We start from the raw sequence: 21,045 nt of genomic DNA, 5'->3' as shown, positions 1-21,045 counted from the left end.
CCACTCTCGGCAATCCCTTGCCATAAAAATCCTCTGGGATGCAGTCATACAAATCTTCGAGGCATCATCCAGCATCCGTCGAACCAGTGACCTTGTGATATTGATGTCCTTATCAATAAAATGTAGTACATTGTAAGTGTTAGTGACTGAAAATTGCTGGAAGTGACCTAAAACGCTGATCTCAAGAGTCTCATAAAAGTTGGTAACATTTAACCGATCTAGCTCTGATAGAATTTGGTGGTATTCAGCCTTATTTTGTTTGCGAGATCTAGCCTGCTCAAGATGGTGGGCACTGTCCAATGGACGTGTCAGTTCAAATAAAAGTATACTAGAAGTGACGGTATTATGGATAACAATGTCTGGTCTAAAGGGGGTCACAATCACATTAGGTGGAAGTGTAGATGGGGGTGACTCACTGGCTCGCAAGTTAGGAAGGTCAGCATAAACCCGGATATAGGGCAAGTCAATGTAAACCCTGATGAAACTGTCGACCAAAGACTGAATGACTAAATCATGTCGATAAGTGTACCTTCCCTGAGATAACGCAACCGGGCAGCCCCCCAAGACATGAGCAGTAGTCGGACGTGAGGAATCACAAAGTACACATTTTGCATGACATTGTATATTCCACCTTCGCAAATTCATGGCAGTTGGCAGAGTGTCCGAAGCCGCCCGCAAAAGAAATGACAGCTGACCAGGATGCATACTGGATAGTAATCGGTTCCAAGTTCGACAAGCGGTCTCAAGCTCGGCAGAGTCTGCAAACTTGCACTGAACAGAAAGTGTTTGAAGATGATCCGTTACTTTATCTAGTTGTGTTGAAATTTTCACTGTTCTACGACATTGTATGGCTGATTTATGATGCGAGAAACGTTAACTGGTCGATAACCCGTGAGTTACGCTACGGTAACACGCATTTTACGGAAAAATTTAATTGTTTCAAAAACACGCAAAAGTTTTCAATATGATTACGACGTTAAGCGTAACAAATCAGTTTGGAAATACCCCCATACTGAAATCCTGTAACTTTGTTCTACTTCATTAGTTTATCGTTATCAGTTGTTATCAATCAACCTAAAGACTGTAGCTCGTGTTGCCATAAAGTTCTTCCCCACCAGACTAACCGATTCAGAAGTCAACTACCGGTAGCCGTATGGCCGGGTCGTTACTACTCTACCATAGGCTTAGTTACATCCTATGGCGTCCATACAGTAACACACTCATGTACCTGTTATGTTCAATCAATCGGAAATCTCCACTGAAGACTCAAAGTATGTAATCGTACAAGCGACTAATAACAGGAATGTAGCATTCGAACTTTGACCTCTCACGTGACTTATGCAGCAGTTATTCGTAATAATTGTGGTTTTTACACGTGGATGCGAAAACCACGATGGGTTTGTTTGGCTTTGAAAACCGGGGAAACATCTGCTTTCTGATTTCTGTGTTGCAATGCTTGATTAGGATTCCGAAGTTTCTTCATTTCTGGACACACAGCGCCGGCACCGATCGAAATTGTAAGTAATTGCACGCCAACGCTACTAATGAGTATCCTAGTCAGTTATTTTGTTATGCAGCTACTGTAGCTAGCGAATTTGTGTGCATTCCTTGCTACAAGAACTTACACAATTTGTAGCCACACCTAGCAATCAGAGTGAATGCTGTCCAATTTAGTTTAGTCGGCTAGTGCACTTGCTTTTTTCCGCATCAAGCTATTGAAAGAAGCTATTGAACACCCACAATATGTTGAGGTTCTGTTCAGTCAGGAGTTTAATACTATGCAACCATGCATGATTGTAGATGTCAATACATAGCTATAACATACTGCCAGCTATATAGCTAACAGTGCTAAATTATAAATTATTTAGGTATTGTGGCTAGTGAATTGAGAAAGTTGTGCAGTCAAGTAGAGAGAAGTGATGAGTTTATCTCAAGGCCAGTGTATCCTACAGCTATCGTCAACTACCTTCCAAGTAACTATATAATACTGATCTATGATGTATTTTATACTGCTGCTGCTATTCGCAACACCTGCATGACTGCAGTGTATTCTGTTCAGTTTAGCTATAATATACAGTAAAGTAGTTGCTATAATAATAGCATTATAGGTGAAATGTATCTAACTACTCTAGTTTTGATTTTAAGTAAAATTTAAGGTGGTGCGCATGCAACCTAAATTATAACTGAGCCTGCAGAAACAGGGTATGTGGGTACACAAAATTTCCCCACTTGTCCAAACTGTCGGTCATTATGCATAACTTAATGCCATCACCTCTTAATATTATACTCTTGATACTATGGCCTATTAGCCATGGGTTAAAGTTATAAAATACACTGTATTTTATTCCAGTACTGAGACATGACCTGTTGTGTAATGGTGTATAGCAATGTGCCCCAGCTGTTTTTTCACAGTTAGCACAATCACATTTCCATGTATTTGGACTATCTAATTATAGCTCTTAGACTACAGCACTGAGGATATAGTAGTATGTATAAATCCCAGTATCAAAGTGCAAGTGCTGCACTGCATGTTAACTACCGTAAAGCAAGACAGAATGGTACTACTGGACTGTGCAATAAGTTAGTTATCACCAGTGATAACTATAGCTTATCGTCCTGTGGTAGAGCCACTCAAACTATATACGTAGTTCATGAGCCATAATATCAACCGCAAATGGCACTGTTTACTGATAACTAAATATTTATTTGTTTATTTATTATATGAAATATGAAACTGTTAATGTAAAAACACACTACACCTGCTATATCATACAATAAAAATGATGATTAATCCTTTACATAGTGGTATAGTGATGTATTAAACAAATCTCAAGAAACAGTCTGTGTTTATCAGTCATTCTGGTAATCAGTCCCAGCAGTATTAGTGTACAGTAAAGAATCAACTTCAGGTTCTATCATTCTATTTCAGGAGTAATCCTTGCCATTTTTTAGCCCTAGTACGTAACTCCACCAACAGGTGACAAAGGCGAATTGTAGCTCTGGAAATTGCTGCTTTATATGTACAAACATCCATTGCCACAATTAACCTATCTAGTAGCTACAAAGTTAAAATTGTACTTAATCTTGAGCACTTTAGCAAGAAATAGAGCTTATTACAAAGGAACTTACTTTTAATATCTGTAAACTGTTCCGAGCACTGGGCCTCTTGTTAGTAGCTACGTGTTTGCTAACCCAACTTTAATTTGTTGCTATATTGCAGTTTTATTATAAACAACTTATACAATACTAATATAATGATCTAGACATTATCCATAATTGGCGATATGGAATGCAATATGATGCTCATGAAATGCTATTGGGGATATTGAATTCAAAGTCAGCATTTGCAGCAGGCATTGAAAAACTTATTCAGTTTGAAATGTTCAGAGAAGGTAAGCATAGCTTAATTACTGCATCGTTTTGCTCTACTGTTTTTGCTTTATTAGTAACATGTAGCAAATGTCAAATATCATCACAAGCAGTATCAAAATATAATCATCTCGATGTACCAGTTTATTCACATCAGGTACACATATTTGATAATTGTGTGGCCTAGCCTAAGTATTAGATGTTATGTGATGTTTGTGCTTGCACATGTGTTGCTTCATTATTTAGTTCGGCTTTAAACCTTTAATTTCAGGTTTTCAATTCAACTTTACCAAAAGTCATCGTAGAAGAGCTGGATAAAACTGAACAACTGGATGGACCCAACAAATACAACTGTTCAAGGTACATATACATGTTTACATTTTTGGTGTTGTATATAATACAGTGATTTAATTACACAGATGTAAAACGTCTTGCATAGCTGACATCCACTATTGTGCTAAAACACTGCCTGATATTCTGATTGTTCATATTAAACGGTAGGTATTTATATATTACGCTTACTATTTACTCCATTCATCCAAGTGCATGGGTTAGCATCTTTCAACACTTTTTTTTATAATCACAATTGGGACAATAAATGACAGTATCTATTATTAAGTCTGAAAATGAACTGTACACTTTCTTGCTTACTATAGCTAGTTGCTTTACTGCATGTGCATCTGGATTTAGTGAATGATTGTTCCCTATAGGATACTCTAATGTATAATAAATTAGGTAGGTGTTAAGCCTACCTAATTTAACTTAAGCATACACTGAATGCATCAGAAACAGAGTCTATAATACAAAATTTCCTTTGGAGACTCCGTGGCAGGACCCCTGCCCTGTATGTATGCCGATGTGTGTAACCACACAGATCTTGACACTATTTCGCTCCCCTACGCCATTCATCAATAATCTTATTATGCCCCTTTGGACATATTTTAGCAAGACTACAAAACTAGTAAGTCATGTTACCTAAATACCATAAACACCTACATACATACATATATCAACTCGTACTTATTTTCCTTTTTACCATCCACTATTAAATTATGGAACACTTTGCCAGAAGATGTGGTCAATCAGCCATCTATAAACTGTTTTAAGGACATTTTGTTAAATCATCTGAATTTACTTTGATTTTGTTTTTGTATCTGTGTGTTATACTCCTTGATGGAGTCCTACACAGTAATAAATAAAAATATATATATATATATATACTTTTAAAATGTTCTTACTTTATAGTCTGTCTATCTATCTATCTATCTATATCTATCTATCTATCTATCTATCTATCTATCTATATCTATCTATCTATCTATCTATCTATCTATATCTATCTATCTACCTATCTATCTATCTATCTTATCTATCTATCTATCTTATCTATCTATCTATCTATATCTATCTATCTATCTATCTATCTATACCTATCTATCTATCTATCTATCTATCTATCTATCTATATCTATCTATCTATATATCATATAATTATTCTGCACACACCTTATCTGCTGTGTTTATGCATTAGATTTGAAAGTAGGCGAAGTAAAGTCAAGAAAATATGCACATCTATGCCAATTGTTAGTTCCTTATGCATTATTTACAATCAGGTTTGATGTGCACATGGTGAAACCACGTTTAAACCTATTTTGCAGGAAACAGAACACAGTTATGATCTAAAAGCTGTTGTGTCACACATTGGGACAGAAGCTGCTTCTGGACACTATGTCACTTGTGTGGATACGTTTGCAGGATGGTCAATATTTGATGATTCTAATGTACGATACGTTTCCGAAGCAGATGTCCTTAAACAACAGGGCTACATTTTGTTTTATCAAAAAAAGGACAATTCTGCACTAACACTGACACAGGTATTTCATATATTAGTTTTAGAAGAATATGATGTATGGTTAATGCAGGAGAATGCGAACATATGTGGTAGCCAAGGATCTCAACCAGATGCTATTAATACAGAGGTTCTGTACACATTATACTCATCCATTGAGTACCACTTTACAGCTGGTGAACAAGAACCAAGTTGGCCACGGAAAGAAATCAAACAGCAAGGATTGTGCTTTTGCTCCACAGGTACATAAAATGTAATGCCAAAGTTAATTAATTGACAATGCAATAGACTGTCGTTGGCGAAGCAACCAAGCAACAGCTGAAAATCAGCACTAAAGATGCTAGCAACAAAGCATGGGTTTGTGTAATTTTATAATACATCTACTTTATTGGCAATAATAGGTTTATGACGACACATGTAATAGCAAGGGTATTGATGCCAATAATGCTCCGGTATATGTAGTAAACTATGAACTAAAACTTACACTACCGTATAATATAGTTTGCAGTTAGACAAGCAACCAAGGCAAAGCAACAGCTGAAGTTAAACACAAAGAAGACTAACAGCAACACAAAGAAGACTAACAGCACAGCATGGGTTTGTGTTTGAAGGAAATACTTTATCATTCATGGCATGGTTGTAGAAACGAGTTAACCAAGGAGATTTAGCTAAACACAATGCTAGTGCTCCACAGGTATAATTAAATATAAACACTAGAGTTTATTCTTGACACTATACACAGTTTGTGGTTGGCCAAGTAACCAAGAAGCTCAACACTTTTGATCCTAGCAGCACAACTAAGGTTTATATATCTCTTACAATAGTGGATTTATACACACATGCATACAAAATAAGAGCCAAGTTGGTCAAGGTGGAAAACCTAACAAAAAGGGCACTACTGATACTTCACAGGTAAAACAATAGTAGGTGAAGGAGGTGCATGGTTCATTGATAACACTATAGTTTGTGGTTGATCAAGCAATAAAACAACAACCTAAGCTTAGCACTAAGACTACTAACAACACAACCCAGGTTTCTATACTTGTACCTACACTAACTTATTTTATAAATTTTAATGCAAGAGCCAAGTTGGAATTGGAGACAAAACTAATAGTAAGGATGCCACTATTGCTCCACAGGTACGTATATACAATTAACGTGAATGATTATTTAATTCATTGATAACACTGAAGCTTAATATTAGCCAAGCAGCCAAGCAACAGTTGAAATTCAACACTACTGTAACAGATGCTAGCAGCACAGCAAAGGTTTGTATCTAATAAAATGTGAATGATGTACACATTCATTAATGAAGTTTGTTGAGTACCAAATTGGGCAACAGACTACATTTAACAGTTAGGATGTTCCTAGCACAATACAGGTACATAGTATTTCTCAGGCTGTGATATCACATCTGTTAGTAACACAATTAATGGTATACATACGTAGTGTATACAAGTAGGTTTGTAATGTAATTACTTTAACCACATATGTACGTAGGTGCATGTAAGGAGTGAGGGAGTAGAGATAATTAATGATATTACCCATTCAGTTTCAGAAAATGTAAGTTTATCTTTCAAATTATATCACATATTATAACATTATATACAAATAATTTTTTTACAGCAGGAACTTACACCTGGGGAAGAAAAAGTATTGGTAATTTTTATGATGCATGACTGTAGTAACTGCTTTATTGTATAAAAACTCTAGCCCTCAAGGTACTGCAGTATTACAACAGATTATAACACTGAGCTACTGAAGCTTAGTTTTATACTGCTAGAAGCAGTTCTGTCACATAGTGAAGACAAATTCGTTACTTCAGCTAAGGACATCAAGCATTGTATTCGGACCATTTATGGCCCAGAAGAGAATGGTTCTGCAGTTGATGGTGGAAGTACTACAACAATAAACAAAGGTGTGTGCTTACTTGATAAGTACACATAGCATGGATAGTTAGTCAAGTCTTTCGATTTCGCTGTAGTGATAATGGTATGTAGGGTTCAACTGGCTTTTTGTTTGTATTGCACATTAGCTCGCTAGCAAGAACATGAAAAGTACATAGAAATTACTGTCTCACAAATTTGATCCAAGTGCACACCACAATAATTAAGCTAATTGCAATTAAAAAATAGCTGTTATGTGACTACGTGGCCCTACACATTGTAACTTAGCTTGACTGTTAGCTCCCCTGTTAGTGGCATATGCAAAAAGTTTGTATGATAGACAAAAAATAAAGCCATTAACACACTACAGCAAATCAATGCCTTACTGAGGTACTATATACTCAGTCAGTAAGTTACGTAGGTTGTTAGTAAGCCTACCAGTAGAAAATCCATCCATCCATCGAATTAAAAGAAAAATTAAGGACTTTGAGATGTGTTTGGGTTGATTAAAACCAATACTGCCAAGAGGTGCCTAGTTGTTGTTACAATTGTTGCAGGACTACACTGTGTGATCTACCCTGTATATTCATACATGATTGCATTGTCTTTTGATTGTTTAGAATTTGCTGATAAGTTTCACATACACTTGGATGAGAAATGCACTGAGGTGGTTTTCCAAGAGTCCAAGATGAATAAGAAGAAATCATTCATATTGAACAGAACACATTTGCAGTGTCTAAACCCATGCAGCTCAGGTGTATCTTCTTGGCTAAATGATCACGTATGCTATTACTGTACTAAATTACATTAATTATGTATTATACATGTTAGGTTATCAATGCATATACAATTCTTATTGCACAGAGCTTTAAGGTATTTGACCCAATTGTATGTTGAAGTAGTTTTATGCTAAAGTTTATTTAGAATGTGTACCCAATGAATAGTCAAGTCGTAGCAAATTTTCCATCTATCTGTTGGAAGCAGGTATGTATACACATCTGTGATATGTGTTAGCTATACACATCTGTTGTGTACATTTTAGGACAAACTCTTTGCTTTTGATTATTGGATAGCTCCCATACATTTACACAATCATTGGGCCATGCTGGTGAGTACAAAGCAATAGTGCTTTATGACTACCAGCACTGAAGGTCTGACAGAACTTGTATTTTATACACTCTATACTGAGAATCTAGTTTTAATATGACATAATGTGCATCAGTACATAAGTGTGTACATATGTAGGTAGTGTTCATTTATTCTAACACTTTGGGGGGTTGGGATCATGCTAAGGTGTACATGGGTGTACATTATCAATAAGTGTCCTGGTTTCACATTCAAAGACAAGTAAGTTGATAATCAAGCTGTTCATATTGCAGAGTATATATCCCTTTACACTTTATCGATACAGGGTAGTAGCAATATATGTGACCAGCAAATTGCACATCAGGCAAACTCAAACCAACACTACTACTGGATAGCTACACTACCATCCTAATGGGTTTTGTCCCCCAGCATTACTCAAACTACTCAAGACTGGCTTTAAGCGACGTCTTTTCTGCGCAGTGTGGCAAACATGAATGTGACTCCTGTGCTTTAGCCTTCTTGCATTTCCCATTATACCATTGGATATGCAGGCCACATGATAGTAACAAGTAACAATCCTTATTACTATCCATTTTGAGGGTTCATGGATTATACTGTACTTAGTATTACTGTATAGTAGAAAACTTTGACGGTAACATGAAACTTTAATCCATGACCAATTGTCGAAGAAGAAAAAACCGCCACACTTTATCAGGTATCACTACATATTGCTTGTAGATAATGGCTCCTGGAAATACACTTTGGTAGAAAAATGTTTCAAAAGACCAATTAGCCGATGTTTTATACTACCAAAGTTTTCTACTACTATGTGGTTTATTTTCTACAAAATATTTGTTTCTATATACATAGGTGGTAGATTTTTTGAAGAAGACATTCCATTACAGTGACTCTGTGGATTGTGCTAGTGGTTACAAACCAATATGTAGAATGATGTAAGTGACAAGATCAATGGATCATTGCAGTAGTACAATGATTATTAGGAGTTTTATGGAGGCGAAATGTGCATTGGAAAAAAGATTAACAATCGGTTGGAAGGATTGGAGGATACAGCTTCATTATGTCAGTTGTGTGTATATTATATGCTTGATGAGAATATAGCAACCTAAATTTAAGTGACTACATTAACTATATAGAAGTTTTACCCTGTATAAAGCAGCCTTATTTTAACTGTATCATAAATGCATAGCAACATAATTATACGTACAACAATTGCATTGGCAGGAGTTTCCACGGCAACAGAATGCAACAGACTGTGGAATTTTTGCACTAAAGGTTACTTGTGTATTAACCACATAATAATAAACAAAAGTGCTTCTTCACAGGCAGCAGTTAGTATAATATCTCAGTCCCCTGGACAAATGAAGTTTATGCAGGTATTTTTTTGCATTGATCTGTTATCTGTAATGAATACTGTTCTATTAATATGTATACACAGGAAGGTATTTGTCAAGTTCGTTACAAGATTTGAATGACTTGATGAATGGAAAGTTCATGTATGTATGTTGGACTGTTCTGTACATTTATCAAGTTTCCTTAATTGAAGGTCGCAAGATGATGATGTGGGGAGTGCCATATCAACTACTACTATTACTAGTACTACTACTACTACTAGTACTACTACTACTACTGCTGCTGCTGCTGCTGCTACTACAACTACTACTACACCAGTTGTGAATGTTGAAAAGCATAAGATTAGTCTTGAAGAAAAGAGCTTAGAAAATAAATATGAATGTGATATTTCACCCGGTAAATTAGGAAGTGCAATTATTGTACTCATGCATGAACCTATTTGTAGGCGATTTGAATTCCAGTGTACAGTCACTAACACCTACACAAAATGGTGATATACTGATTGATATAACATCTAAATGCACAGATTCATTTATGTGCCACATATGTGGCAAACATTTTGCTCACAGTAGCAGTCTTTACAGACACAGGAAAGTACATCCAGGATTATCATCTGGCAGCATTTTCTGCAGAGAAAAGCATTGTTTATTTTCGTGTAGAACTTTGCAAGACTTGAGAGAACATTTGCAGTGTATCCACAACAAACACATGGATGAAGAAACTAAAGATTTTGATACCTTTGAAGGTATTTAACTTGTTGGCAAGGCAGGATGTGCACAAACGTGCTCTATGCACAAACCAATACTTATATGCTTTAGGTAAATCTATTTGAGTACCAATAACTACTTACAATGGTTTGAGGGCTATATACTGTGGTTGTGGTCACTGTGGTTTGAGGGCTATATGCCTAAATATGTACCTGGTGGTGCGTTCGAAGTTTTAAATGATCATGGTATGTATATATATTTGATGAAAATTGTATAAACTTTATCAAGGCACTGCTTACATATGTTAGAAGCATGCATGCAGGTATTGGTCTGTTGAGTGCATCTTGCTCTATTGTCAAACATAAAATGATACATTTCAGCATGCATTACAAGATGCATTAGTTATTGAAGACAGCACTTAGTAGTGATGCTACGATATATTTTATATTGCAAAAATTGTGATAGAAATGTTCATAATAATTGTGATAGAGAATAAGCTATAATTATCGTGATGATATAAAAACACAAGTCATTTAGTGAAAAGTGACTAAACTTGCCCTGTGAAAGCTTGACATACAGTGGAACCTCTCTTACGGACATTGTGGGACCCAGAATTTTTGGTCACTTTTTGCTGTAATACAGAGGCTTTCCTCTTCCAGAGGTAAACAATGTATTAACCAGACCTGTTGGGACAAAAATTTTGTCCTTATTATGGAGGTTTTTTTCTATTGTGTCCTTAATTCAGGGAGTTTGTTAAGAGAGGCTCCACTGTATATTCAATTCATTTAATACAGTACATCATGACTACCGTATAATTTCCACGATGTCATGATTATAAATTTTCATATCATGACACCACTACTAGTATGTGTGTACATGTATACATACATGTAATAGGAAGAATACAGGTATAACTGTAAAGCTTTTTTAAATCTCAGAAACTCCTCTAGTATCCCTGTCCATGCATTCAACCATAAGTCAGTATGGATACTAATATTGTATGTTTAATGACATCTGTTATAATGGTGCTTGCAGATTTCACTGCTTGGAAAGAAAAATATGAGAATTCAAGTTGTACATCATTTGTTAAGGCTACAGGTGACAAAGGAGCAGACAACAGCACAACTTATTATTATTGTAACAGAAGTGGGTATTACACAAAGAACAGCCAAGGCAAGCGTCACACAAAATCCAAAGGAACAACAAAGCTGAATACCTACTGTACTGCAGCTATTGTTGTCTATAAGATGACAATGAGTGATGGAAAGGAGTTTGTTCAGGCTCATATATGTAAAACTCATTATGACCATGAGTTACGTTTAGGGCGTCTTAGATTACAAAAAAGTCATAGAGAACACATTGCTTCAAAATTAATGCAGGGCATATCACATCAACATATTTTTGACCAAATTCGGGATGGATTGCATGGAAAGTATGAGAGAATACATATTATTACAAAGAAGGACATCAGAAATGTAGAGAAGGCATTTGGACTGAGAGGAAATGAAAGACATAAAGACGATGCAACTAGTGTAGGACTTTGGGTTGAAGAAATGAGACAATCAGACAATAACCCTGTGCTGTTGTACAAAGCACAGGGTGTGAAGGATAGTACTTTGTGTAAAGATGATTTTGTTTTAGCATTGCAGACGCCATTTCAAGCATATATGCTAATGACTTTTGGAAATGACAAAGTGGTTTGCATTGACTCCACCCATGGCACCAATGCATATGACTTTTCATTAACAACTGTCATAGTAGTTGACGAATTAGGTGAGGGTTACCCTGTAGCATGGTGTCTTTCAAACAGAACTGATACTGTATTGCTTACGCATTTCTTCAATCTGTCAAAGAAAGATCTGGAGTGATTGCTCCACAGTATATAATGACAGATGATGCTGAGCAGTTTTATAATGCCTGGATAAGTGCATTTGGTGGGACTCCCCACAAATTTTTATGTACATGGCATGTAGACCGTGCATGGAGAGGACATTTATTATCAATAAAAGATCAGAAACTTTCACAGACTATTTACCATAATTTACGTGTGTTACTTGAGGAAACTGATAATAAAAAATTTGAAGAGTTGCTTAAACAAACTCAAGCACAATTGAAGTCATCAACCAAGACATTAAGCTTTTCTGATTATTTCACGACGTACTATGTAGCAAGAAAGTCTCAGTGGGCAGCATGCTACAGAAAAGGTGCACAGCTTAATACAAATATGTATGTTGAAGCATTTCATAGACTTCTGAAACATGTATATATGAAAGGGAAATGTAACAAGCGAGTAGACAAATGTATTCATATGCTTGTTAAGCTAGAAAGGGACAAAGCTTTTGAAAGACTAATAAAACTAGAGAAGGGAAAAATCAGTAGTAGGTTAACAGTGATTCACAAACGTCATTTGGCAAGCCAAAAGCTATCTCCATTACTAATTAGCATTGTTAATGATAATACGTGGTCAGTACAATCCTCGACAGATAGTAATCAGTGGTATACTGTAGAAAGGGATGCACATGAATGTGATTCTAAATGTGCCTTGAGGTGTCAAGAATGCAATGTGTGTGTGCACATGTATTCATGTAATTGTAGTGATGCGCTGATTCATCATACTATCTGTAAGCATATCCACCTAGTGGCATCAAGTAACCATCATTCAGAGGAAGTTCCAATGGATTGTACTGACTTATCTGAATACGAACCCTTACTAGAGACATTATTGCACAAAGAAGATAGTACTACACCAGTGTCTACAATGAAGAGCACTTTAATTGAGAAGCTTTCATCACTTTTTAATCAAATTAAAAATTGCGACAGTTTACCAGCTTTGTCAATAATAGATTCTCTGATAAAAACAGCTAATAATGCTGTTAAAGTGAACACGTCCGAGCAGCAACAACTTAATCCAGTTTGTAATGAACCTTTAAACAAAAATATAATTCTACAAAGACCATTTTTATCAACAAAAAAGCGACGCAAACAACCATCACTGAGACTCGTAAAGCCATCTCAATCAGACAAAGAAACCATTTGCAGCAAGCTCAATTCACAGACCTTATATAGCACAAGTACATCTACTGATGAACTATCAGGTAAACAATTTTTGCTTGGCATCGTGTATATATGTATACACTTAACTAACATCCACAGTGAAATTTTGCAAACTGTATTTTTGTATGCTGAAGTGATTAAAATTTGCAGTAATATTATAGAAAATAAAGCTTATACATAAATAACTTATGACAGTGTAATACCTTAATCACATAATAGTGAGCTATGACTCTCACGTGGCCAGACTGCTTTTAATCTTTTTTCGAGTGATCATTGGTTTGAAGAAAAAGGGTCTGGTGTAACTCCAACAGCCATTTGGTTATCCTTTTTCTGCCGATCATCATTCAAAAAGGGAACACAGGGGTCTGGCTATGCAAATGTTTCCAAGTATCATGATAGTTTTACAAGTCAATCATGCACTGAAAAAGTTGTGAATGCTATTTTCATTTCACAATTGTATTTACTTTTTGGCAATATCAATGAACATAAAATGTATTAATTTCATCCATGCAGCAATGTGCTTCATATTCTTTTGAAGTTAATTTACAGTATAATAGCAAGAGAATTCGTTTAGCTGCTTATTAATTAACACAATTATATTGATGTACTAGGTGAAGACGTTTTGAAGTATTTCTGCAAGTCCGTCATTAAGGGACGTAAAGTTGAGATTGGTGATCTAAAAGAAATTGATGATGAAGCTGTTAATCTTGATATACACAAGTTTGAAAATTTATTTACAGATGATACATGGAGTGAAGTTAAAAGAAGAGGTATGTATTTATATATACGTACACCACTTTAGTGTGGGCTTTCAAAGGTGCCACTCTGTCGCATATTCCCCAGGAAATATCATGGGAATGCATGCAGTTTGCTCATGGCTTTGATACCCAACCAGTTCAAAGATACGATATGCTTTGACTCATTATATTAAGCAACACAGAATGTTTAATTGTGGGTTTGGCTTTACAGGTTAGGCTGGGCTCAGTCTAGTTGCTAAGTGTTAATTAGTTGACAGTTACTTTGACAGTTACTAAATGACAAATGATCAGTAGACTAATCGTTTGGGCAATCTGTGGATGCATATTTCCCCTTCACCCTCAGCCTGTGGCCCTTGTGCTTTGGGTGTATATATCAACAAAATCCCTCGCAGCCATGGTATAACTATTACATACATACTACATTTTAAATATTGTCTTGCTGTATCATGAATATTCTACTAGTTGGTATATACATGTCTATTTTTATGTCGTCATTGTTTTGCATGTAAATACATCCTATTAAACTCTTTGCAGTTGATGATAAATATAAAGAATGGAGGTGCAATTTTTGTGGCACTGCCACTCTCCTTAAAAACATGATTATGTGTGACAAATGTCTCTGTTGGTTTCATTGGTAAGTTTTCCACACATGTAGCTACATGAATAATAACTTTGCTATGCAGGGAATGTGTAGGTGTGAAAGAGCAACCTCCTGATAGTGAATGGTTCTGTAGTGTGTGCGATGTATTTAAAAAGCCGGTAGATTAATTTAACCATACTGTATACCTAGAAATATGATATGTCCAATTTTACTAGTGAAATGTATATAAAATTATATTTATAAGCATAAAGAATAATTAGGAATTTTACAAGGTAGTGCAGGTTAAATTGCTTACAAGGTAGTACAGGGATTATTACAATAAGAAATACTTAAACCATGCAGGGAGTCATCTCCTTATTCCAAATTTACTCTTAGTCTATATAGCTAATTAGCAATTAAAAAGTTAAATTAGCATTGTTTCAGGCCCTTTTAAACACTTCATATTGTAATGGTCTCTAATAGTTTGTAATGTTCCTGTTTTTCCTTACACTTGTTAACAATTTTGTAACAAAGCTAAATACTATCATTGAACTTATACTAGCTATACCACATCAAAGAAAAATATGGTGAGGTTACAACAAAATGTGTCCCCATAGCTATTTTAATTACTAATGAGCAAAGTATAACCATTTTCAACTATGTCCTGCCCATTACACAGCCCTCACATGGAGAACAACGCGTTAACATAGCCTGACATCCACAGTCTACTTAGGGATCATCTATAGAGTACAGAGAGTATGCTAGGGGTGGGGGTATATTCACCTATACGCTCTTTAAAAATGTTGGTCTTAGCACCATGTACAGAAACAGTTCATAATGCATGTACTATTGTGCAAAACTCTACGAGAAATATAGTTGCGTAAATATACTATGCATGCATGTACTGAAGTGCTATACCAATTGTTACGAGCATGTACACAGTGTTTATTAGATAAGGAACTTGATTATAGGTGAGTACTGGAAAAACACAACAGAAAGAACTGTAATACATGTATGCATGCATGTATCACTGACAATATGGTGCTAATATCAATATAGGGAGTGTTACCAAGAAATAAGAGCATTTATATCCAGAAGATGAAAATGTCATGCTGATAACTTAATTATCATTGGGTGATAACTAACTTTTCACCAGTTCTTGGGCATGCATTCAGTGTCAATTGTTGTGTACATGGGAGCAAACTTTGAAACCAACAATGTTGCACAAGTTGAGAGAGGCAGACTGGAGGGATCTGCAACAAGCCTATACAAGGTGGGGACAAAGCTAGCTACAATTTGTTTGGCATGTATTTTGTCATTCTTACATGACACCTCTACTCATCCCATGATACGTAAATATATACAACAACTATACCTAAATTGTTGACAAAATTTGAGGTCTTATTGAAAATCTTGAAATCTTATTAGAAATCTTGAAGGCAAGCAAATGTGCTGTGACTTTTGAATAAAGCATTTGAAGAATAATCCACACATTTCATTTGTTAAACTCACCAAGAGAAGCATAATGGCATCTAGTTTTTAACCTATAAACAGGGTACAGCAGTTAAAGTGGTAACAGACAAATTTACCAGCTCTGCACACTGTAACCCTTGGCACCACGAGGGTTAATAATTTATCAGTGTTAAATTTAGTATAATATTAAGTAGATGGAAAGTAACATTGACTGAGCAGCAGCTGAAGTCTAAGCATCTAAATGATTGCTTTGAGGGATAGTTATGTAGACAAGTAAGGCTGCAAATAATCTATCAGTATACCAACCTAATGAAAAATTAGATGAAGTAATGTGAGGAAAACCAACACTGATATCAACATTAATTTTTGTATAGTATGCCTTTGGGTAGGGGATAGTATGGCAGCGCCAATCTCTTTGCAAAAAAAAAGGAACAGTCTGATCACTCTTAGCATTACAGATTTTTAACTAAGGATCGGAGTGCAATTATACAATGATGTCACAATAATGGCATGTCTAACAACCATACAAAGTACTCTAAATAGGTTAACAAATGACTGTTAACACAACCAATGGCGACCACATGGAATAGGCAGCATCACATACAATTACATCAATTTCAACTATAAGCCTCCATCTTTAAACTTGTTCTTTCAAAGAGCATCCAATAGAAGACAAATTTGCGGGCGCCACCAGACTAGGTGTAAGTAAAAAGAGGAATACTCCATGTACACTATCCATTTTACATAGGCTGTGTAGCATTACTGAGAAATTTACTGTCAAATGCAGTAAAAACCTCCCATACACGCCATATGCAGGGGGCTGGGTGATCCACAGACAGCTTCTTGCGGTCTAGGAAAGTGACTGAGGAGGCATGCATGTACACCTCCTGGGATTAAGAATTAATTTTGTTCTGACTGGAATGAATATAAATCATTACAAAAAGAGATAGATCATAAACTAAAGTACCAACACAAATCTTACCTGACAAACCTAACTTCATCACCAGACAGTAACAAAAAGTCTTTATGGCACTACATCAAGTCACGAAAACAAGAAAACAATGGTATTAGTACATTAATAAATCCTATAAATGGTCATATCATAACCAATCCTGTGGAAAAAGCAGACACCCTCAATCAACACTTTCAGTCTGTCTTTACATCCGAAGATAATAGTAACATTCCTGACAAAGGTCCATCCTTATTTCCATCTTTACCTACATTTGAGATTACCGAACAAGGAGTCTACAACTTGTTAAGTACCTGTGACACATCCAAATCCCCAGGACCTGACTCCTTGCATCCGTATGTACTGAAGGCCACAGCTGCCGAATTATCTCCCATTCTAACTCATATTTTCAAACAATCACTAGAATCTGGTGAAGTCCCATTACAATGGAAGCATGCCTATGTCACCCCAATATTTAAAAAGGTTCCAAAGCTCACCCAGGCAACTACCGTCCTATCTCACTCACCTCAGTAGTTTGTAAAACAATGGAGCATATCATTGTGAGTCAAATTATGAAGCATTTGGAGGACCACAATATTCTTTCAGACAACCAGTTTGGATTTAGATTAAAATATTCCTGTGAGACTCAACTACTCATTACTGTTAATGACATTGCAAAAGATATTGACAGGAACCTGCAAGTTGATACTGCTATATTAGACTTTTCTAAAGCGTTCGACAGAGTAGCTCATTCTAGACTTCTCTACAAATTAAATTACTATGGTATAAGAGGAACTGTCTTACAGTGGCTAGAGTCCTTCCTTCATGGTCGTACCCAACAGGTTGTAGTAGAAGGCTCTAGATCTTCTACATGTCAAGTTACATCCGGTGTTCCACAAGGTTCCGTACTTGGTCCTGTGTTGTTCCTAATTTACATTAACGATATTGTAACAAACATCAAGAGTGAAATTAGATTATTTGCTGACGACATTCTACTCTTTAAAACTATAGCTACGCCCAACGATCACAGAATACTGCAAAATGACTTAGATTCCTTAACACAATGGGCTAGCAACTGGCTGATGGAATTTAACATTCCCACTGCTTGAAGTTTCTTAGTTTACTAGAGTGGTATATCCCCAGTATATGGAACAGTTAATTGTTTGGAATTTTAGTAGCTTTTCAGTAAACCTGCATTCACTGATGTTTACTGAGAGTTTAAAACTTAGTAAAACAATTATGTTCCATATACTTAAAGTTACTGACATTTTACTATCAGTATAACTGGGCACAACTACAGTAAAGCAGCTTAACAAATTAGTAAACTAAGAACCTTCAAGCAGTGTCCCAAATGCAATATTTTACAATTTACAACCCACCACAGTAAAAGCACTTTTACATATAAAATGTCTAATATTCCATTGAATATTGTATCAGAGCACACCTATCTTGGTATCCGCCTCCATCATACACTATCATGGGAACCTCATGTTAACTATATTTGTGGAAAGGCAAACCGTCTTCTTGGATTTCTGAAAAGGAATTTATATAATGCCCCAATACAAATCAAAGAACACTTATACAAACAATTATTGTTACCTTCTATTGAATACTGCTCAGCCATCTGGGATCCTTATCACCAAACAACAGTTAGCAAATTAGAAATGATCCAACACCGAGCTGCAAGATTTGTTCTTAATAAACCATGGCACAGATCCAGTCAACAACACAGTATTACAGATATGCTTAATTACCTTCAATGGCCAAGTTTAAAAAGTAGGAGAAGGAATGCTAGACTTATATTATTATTCAAGATTGTAAGAAACTTACTGGTGCTACCAAACCATTGTTTACCCCAGCCAACCCCTGTATCATATACTCGTGCCAATAATCCCCTCAAATTTGCACAGCTGCAATCCAGAATTGATTTATATAAGTATTCTTTTCTGCCAAGAACAATTATTGATTGGAATAACTTGAAAATTGACAACATTAACACAATTAACCTTGACACTTTTAAGAACATTATAGATAAGCTAAACAATTTGTGATTTGTAATGCACATTAGCGTGTTGCCCCTGGTGGGCTTTGCTAATTAATAATAATAATAATAGACTTCTCAGCTACCAGCATTTAACTAACAGTGTTTCATTAGCACGGCCATGTACATGGATACTCCCAGTTAACTAACAATACGTTTTATAGCATACAGTTTTTTTTATTTATTTATTATTATTATTGATTAGCAAAACCCATTGGGTAAATCGCTAATGTACAAAAACAAAATTTTAGTGTCTATGCGTTTTGCAAACGGTTCTTGAAAGTAAGTAAGTCTATATTGTCAAGATCTTCCATATCTAAATTGTTCCAGTCTGGTATTGATCTTGGTAAGAAAGAGTTACTAGCTATATCGATTTGTTCTGGCATACAACTGTAATAGCTTCAAGGGATGGTTTGCCCTGGTACTTGTTGCAGGAGATAACACTGGCAGATACTGATTTGGAACATAAATTAATTTGTTTACAAACTTAAACAACAGCATCAGACGTGCCTGTTTCCTACGATCTTCCAGTGTTGGCCATTTTAATTCCACTAACATTTCAGTTATGCTGTCCCTATGATTCCTTCTCCAAGGTCTATTTAACACGAAACGTGCAGCACGATGTTGTATCATCTCTAACTTGTGAATGAGTGATTGTTGATGTGGATCCCAGATAGAAGAGCAGTATTCAATAGATGGGTTTTCTGAGTGTTCCTCTCCGCCGGGCCCCAGCCGCCAGAACTGAAACAAAAATGCAAAGACCGTTTGGTGACTTGACAGTTGGAAGAGATCGATAACTTAGCTGCAGAAATGATCAGTTTTTTTATCAATCTCGATCGTCATTAATGGATGTCTCCTGAGAGTCATTAGTCTACACAGGGTGATCAGAGCAATAAACTATCTTTGAAATCAAGCGTGATATCTAGAATTACAGAATTAAGTTACGTGAGAGGTCAAAGTTCAAATGCTACATTCCTGTTATTAGTCGCTTGTATAGTCGTCGCCAGAGTACGCCAGTGACCTCAGAAGTAATATGCATATAGTAGTCTTTTACAAAACAAAATTAATTTAGGCTCGTTTAATTAGATCTACCGGTATAGCCTAAATATTTCGAGGGGGGAGGGGGGTTTTCGCAGATTTCGCGGTTTTGGGGCTTATCTGCGAAAATTTTAGCTCTTTGTGCCTCCATATAGCTAGTCTAATCAGGGGAGGTTCCGAGTCCCCCCACCCTCACTTTTACGCTTTACTGACTTGATCAATATGCTGAGGATTATTATGAAATTTTGTCTTAGCATAAACTAATAATACAAATACTCATAAACCCACCTTATAAACATCTTTCCAAGGCATTATTAGTGGATTTATGCTAAAAGGTTATGCAACAAGCAGGACCTCGGATCAGCAATGGAGGTGTACAAGATCGAGATAGCTACTCTAATAGAACAGCCACCTAACTACTCTAATAGAACATTCAGTGTAAGCATAAAACTTATGGAATTATTCCAAATCTGCCTGCGCCTACAATGAAGTACATTGGTCTGTTTAAAAGGCTCGTTCATCTACTTGTGTAGCTATTACCGGTACTGGTATACTTAATTCATGTACACAATTTCCATTGATAATGCTCTCAGATTCAATCTCGTATCATTAAAATTTCAAAATTTTCCAGTTTCAACATTATTATTCCATCATGCATGCAATTGTGAGAGGGTGCGTCATGTACTTGGTTGTCTGAACCTACCCAAACCTTCCTATTAGCAAATGCTACAGAGAGCCACTGATATATATCAAAAGGCAAATATCTACAGGCAGAAATATGCATTTTATGTGGAAATGTCTCCAAATTGCAGTATTTTAGCATCTATTTTTTACAAATTTCCTGCCCCTAGTTCCAGTACGCTTCGCATGCTGGGAGGTGTGCT

At 36.0% G+C, this 21,045-nt stretch overlaps 3 protein-coding genes and 1 long non-coding RNA gene across 6 annotated transcripts; 3 read left to right on the top strand and 1 right to left on the bottom strand.

Annotated features, from left to right (window-relative positions):
• Positions 1-1,386: 1,386 nt before the first annotated feature.
• Positions 1,387-9,848, top strand: LOC136247855 (uncharacterized). The gene is made up of 32 exons (XM_066039676.1): positions 1,387-1,517; positions 1,869-1,973; positions 3,264-3,392; positions 3,447-3,526; positions 3,641-3,729; positions 3,789-3,866; positions 4,901-4,982; positions 5,028-5,243; positions 5,292-5,348; positions 5,392-5,460; positions 5,507-5,575; positions 5,620-5,670; positions 5,720-5,815; positions 5,862-5,912; positions 5,961-6,020; positions 6,074-6,130; positions 6,182-6,250; positions 6,301-6,357; positions 6,412-6,486; positions 6,719-6,781; positions 6,845-6,877; positions 6,932-7,136; positions 7,725-7,885; positions 7,936-7,977; positions 8,029-8,088; positions 8,147-8,212; positions 9,061-9,143; positions 9,192-9,270; positions 9,433-9,483; positions 9,534-9,584; positions 9,647-9,704; positions 9,755-9,848. Exons 1-31 carry the CDS (start codon positions 1,394-1,396, stop codon positions 9,677-9,679), a joined length of 2,541 nt encoding a protein of 846 aa, XP_065895748.1. The 5' UTR covers positions 1,387-1,393; the 3' UTR covers positions 9,680-9,704; positions 9,755-9,848.
• On the top strand, positions 9,688-12,136 carry LOC136247854 (uncharacterized). The gene is made up of 4 exons (XM_066039675.1): positions 9,688-9,704; positions 9,755-9,957; positions 10,007-10,306; positions 11,304-12,136. Exons 1-4 carry the CDS (start codon positions 9,688-9,690, stop codon positions 12,134-12,136), a joined length of 1,353 nt encoding a protein of 450 aa, XP_065895747.1.
• Positions 12,054-14,984, top strand: LOC136246701 (uncharacterized). Its single transcript, XM_066038251.1, has 4 exons — positions 12,054-13,363; positions 13,934-14,092; positions 14,615-14,714; positions 14,764-14,984. Exons 1-4 carry the CDS (start codon positions 12,154-12,156, stop codon positions 14,846-14,848), a joined length of 1,554 nt encoding a protein of 517 aa, XP_065894323.1. The 5' UTR covers positions 12,054-12,153; the 3' UTR covers positions 14,849-14,984.
• A 2,170-nt stretch (positions 14,985-17,154) lies between these two features.
• On the bottom strand, positions 17,155-19,178 carry LOC136246700 (uncharacterized). 3 transcript variants are annotated; one of them, XR_010696759.1, is made up of 4 exons: positions 18,527-19,178; positions 17,887-18,008; positions 17,397-17,840; positions 17,155-17,350 (listed from the first exon to the last, which is right to left on the bottom strand). It is a non-coding gene; the product is annotated as an uncharacterized lncRNA (long non-coding RNA). The 3 variants fall into 3 exon arrangements; XR_010696758.1 differs by having other exon boundaries at positions 17,397-18,008; positions 18,527-18,614; positions 18,682-19,178; XR_010696757.1 differs by having other exon boundaries at positions 17,397-18,008.
• Between the last annotated feature and the right edge of the window lie 1,867 nt (positions 19,179-21,045).

The sequence above is a fragment of the Dysidea avara genome, chromosome 2 (assembly GCF_963678975.1).
Source record: "Dysidea avara chromosome 2, odDysAvar1.4, whole genome shotgun sequence".
NCBI lineage: Eukaryota > Metazoa > Porifera > Demospongiae > Dictyoceratida > Dysideidae > Dysidea > Dysidea avara.
This window is presented reverse-complemented; position numbering and strand designations above follow the sequence as displayed.

Coding starts and splice junctions, on each gene's coding strand:
- LOC136247855 (XM_066039676.1), top strand. CDS start 1,394: ATGGGTTTGTTTGGCTTTGAAAACCGGGGAAACATCTGCTTTCTGATT. Junction 3,867..4,900: donor CTGATTGTTCATATTAAACG/GTAGGTATTTAT, acceptor TTTATGCATTAG/ATTTGAAAGTAGGCGAAGTA. Junction 6,487..6,718: donor ATGCTAGCAGCACAGCAAAG/GTTTGTATCTAA, acceptor ATATGTACGTAG/GTGCATGTAAGGAGTGAGGG.
- LOC136247854 (XM_066039675.1), top strand. Junction 9,958..10,006: donor TGAATGTGATATTTCACCCG/GTAAATTAGGAA, acceptor ACCTATTTGTAG/GCGATTTGAATTCCAGTGTA. Junction 10,307..11,303: donor AGATTTTGATACCTTTGAAG/GTATTTAACTTG, acceptor TGGTGCTTGCAG/ATTTCACTGCTTGGAAAGAA.
- LOC136246701 (XM_066038251.1), top strand. CDS start 12,154: ATGACAGATGATGCTGAGCAGTTTTATAATGCCTGGATAAGTGCATTT. Junction 14,093..14,614: donor GAGTGAAGTTAAAAGAAGAG/GTATGTATTTAT, acceptor AACTCTTTGCAG/TTGATGATAAATATAAAGAA. Junction 14,715..14,763: donor TGTCTCTGTTGGTTTCATTG/GTAAGTTTTCCA, acceptor TTTGCTATGCAG/GGAATGTGTAGGTGTGAAAG.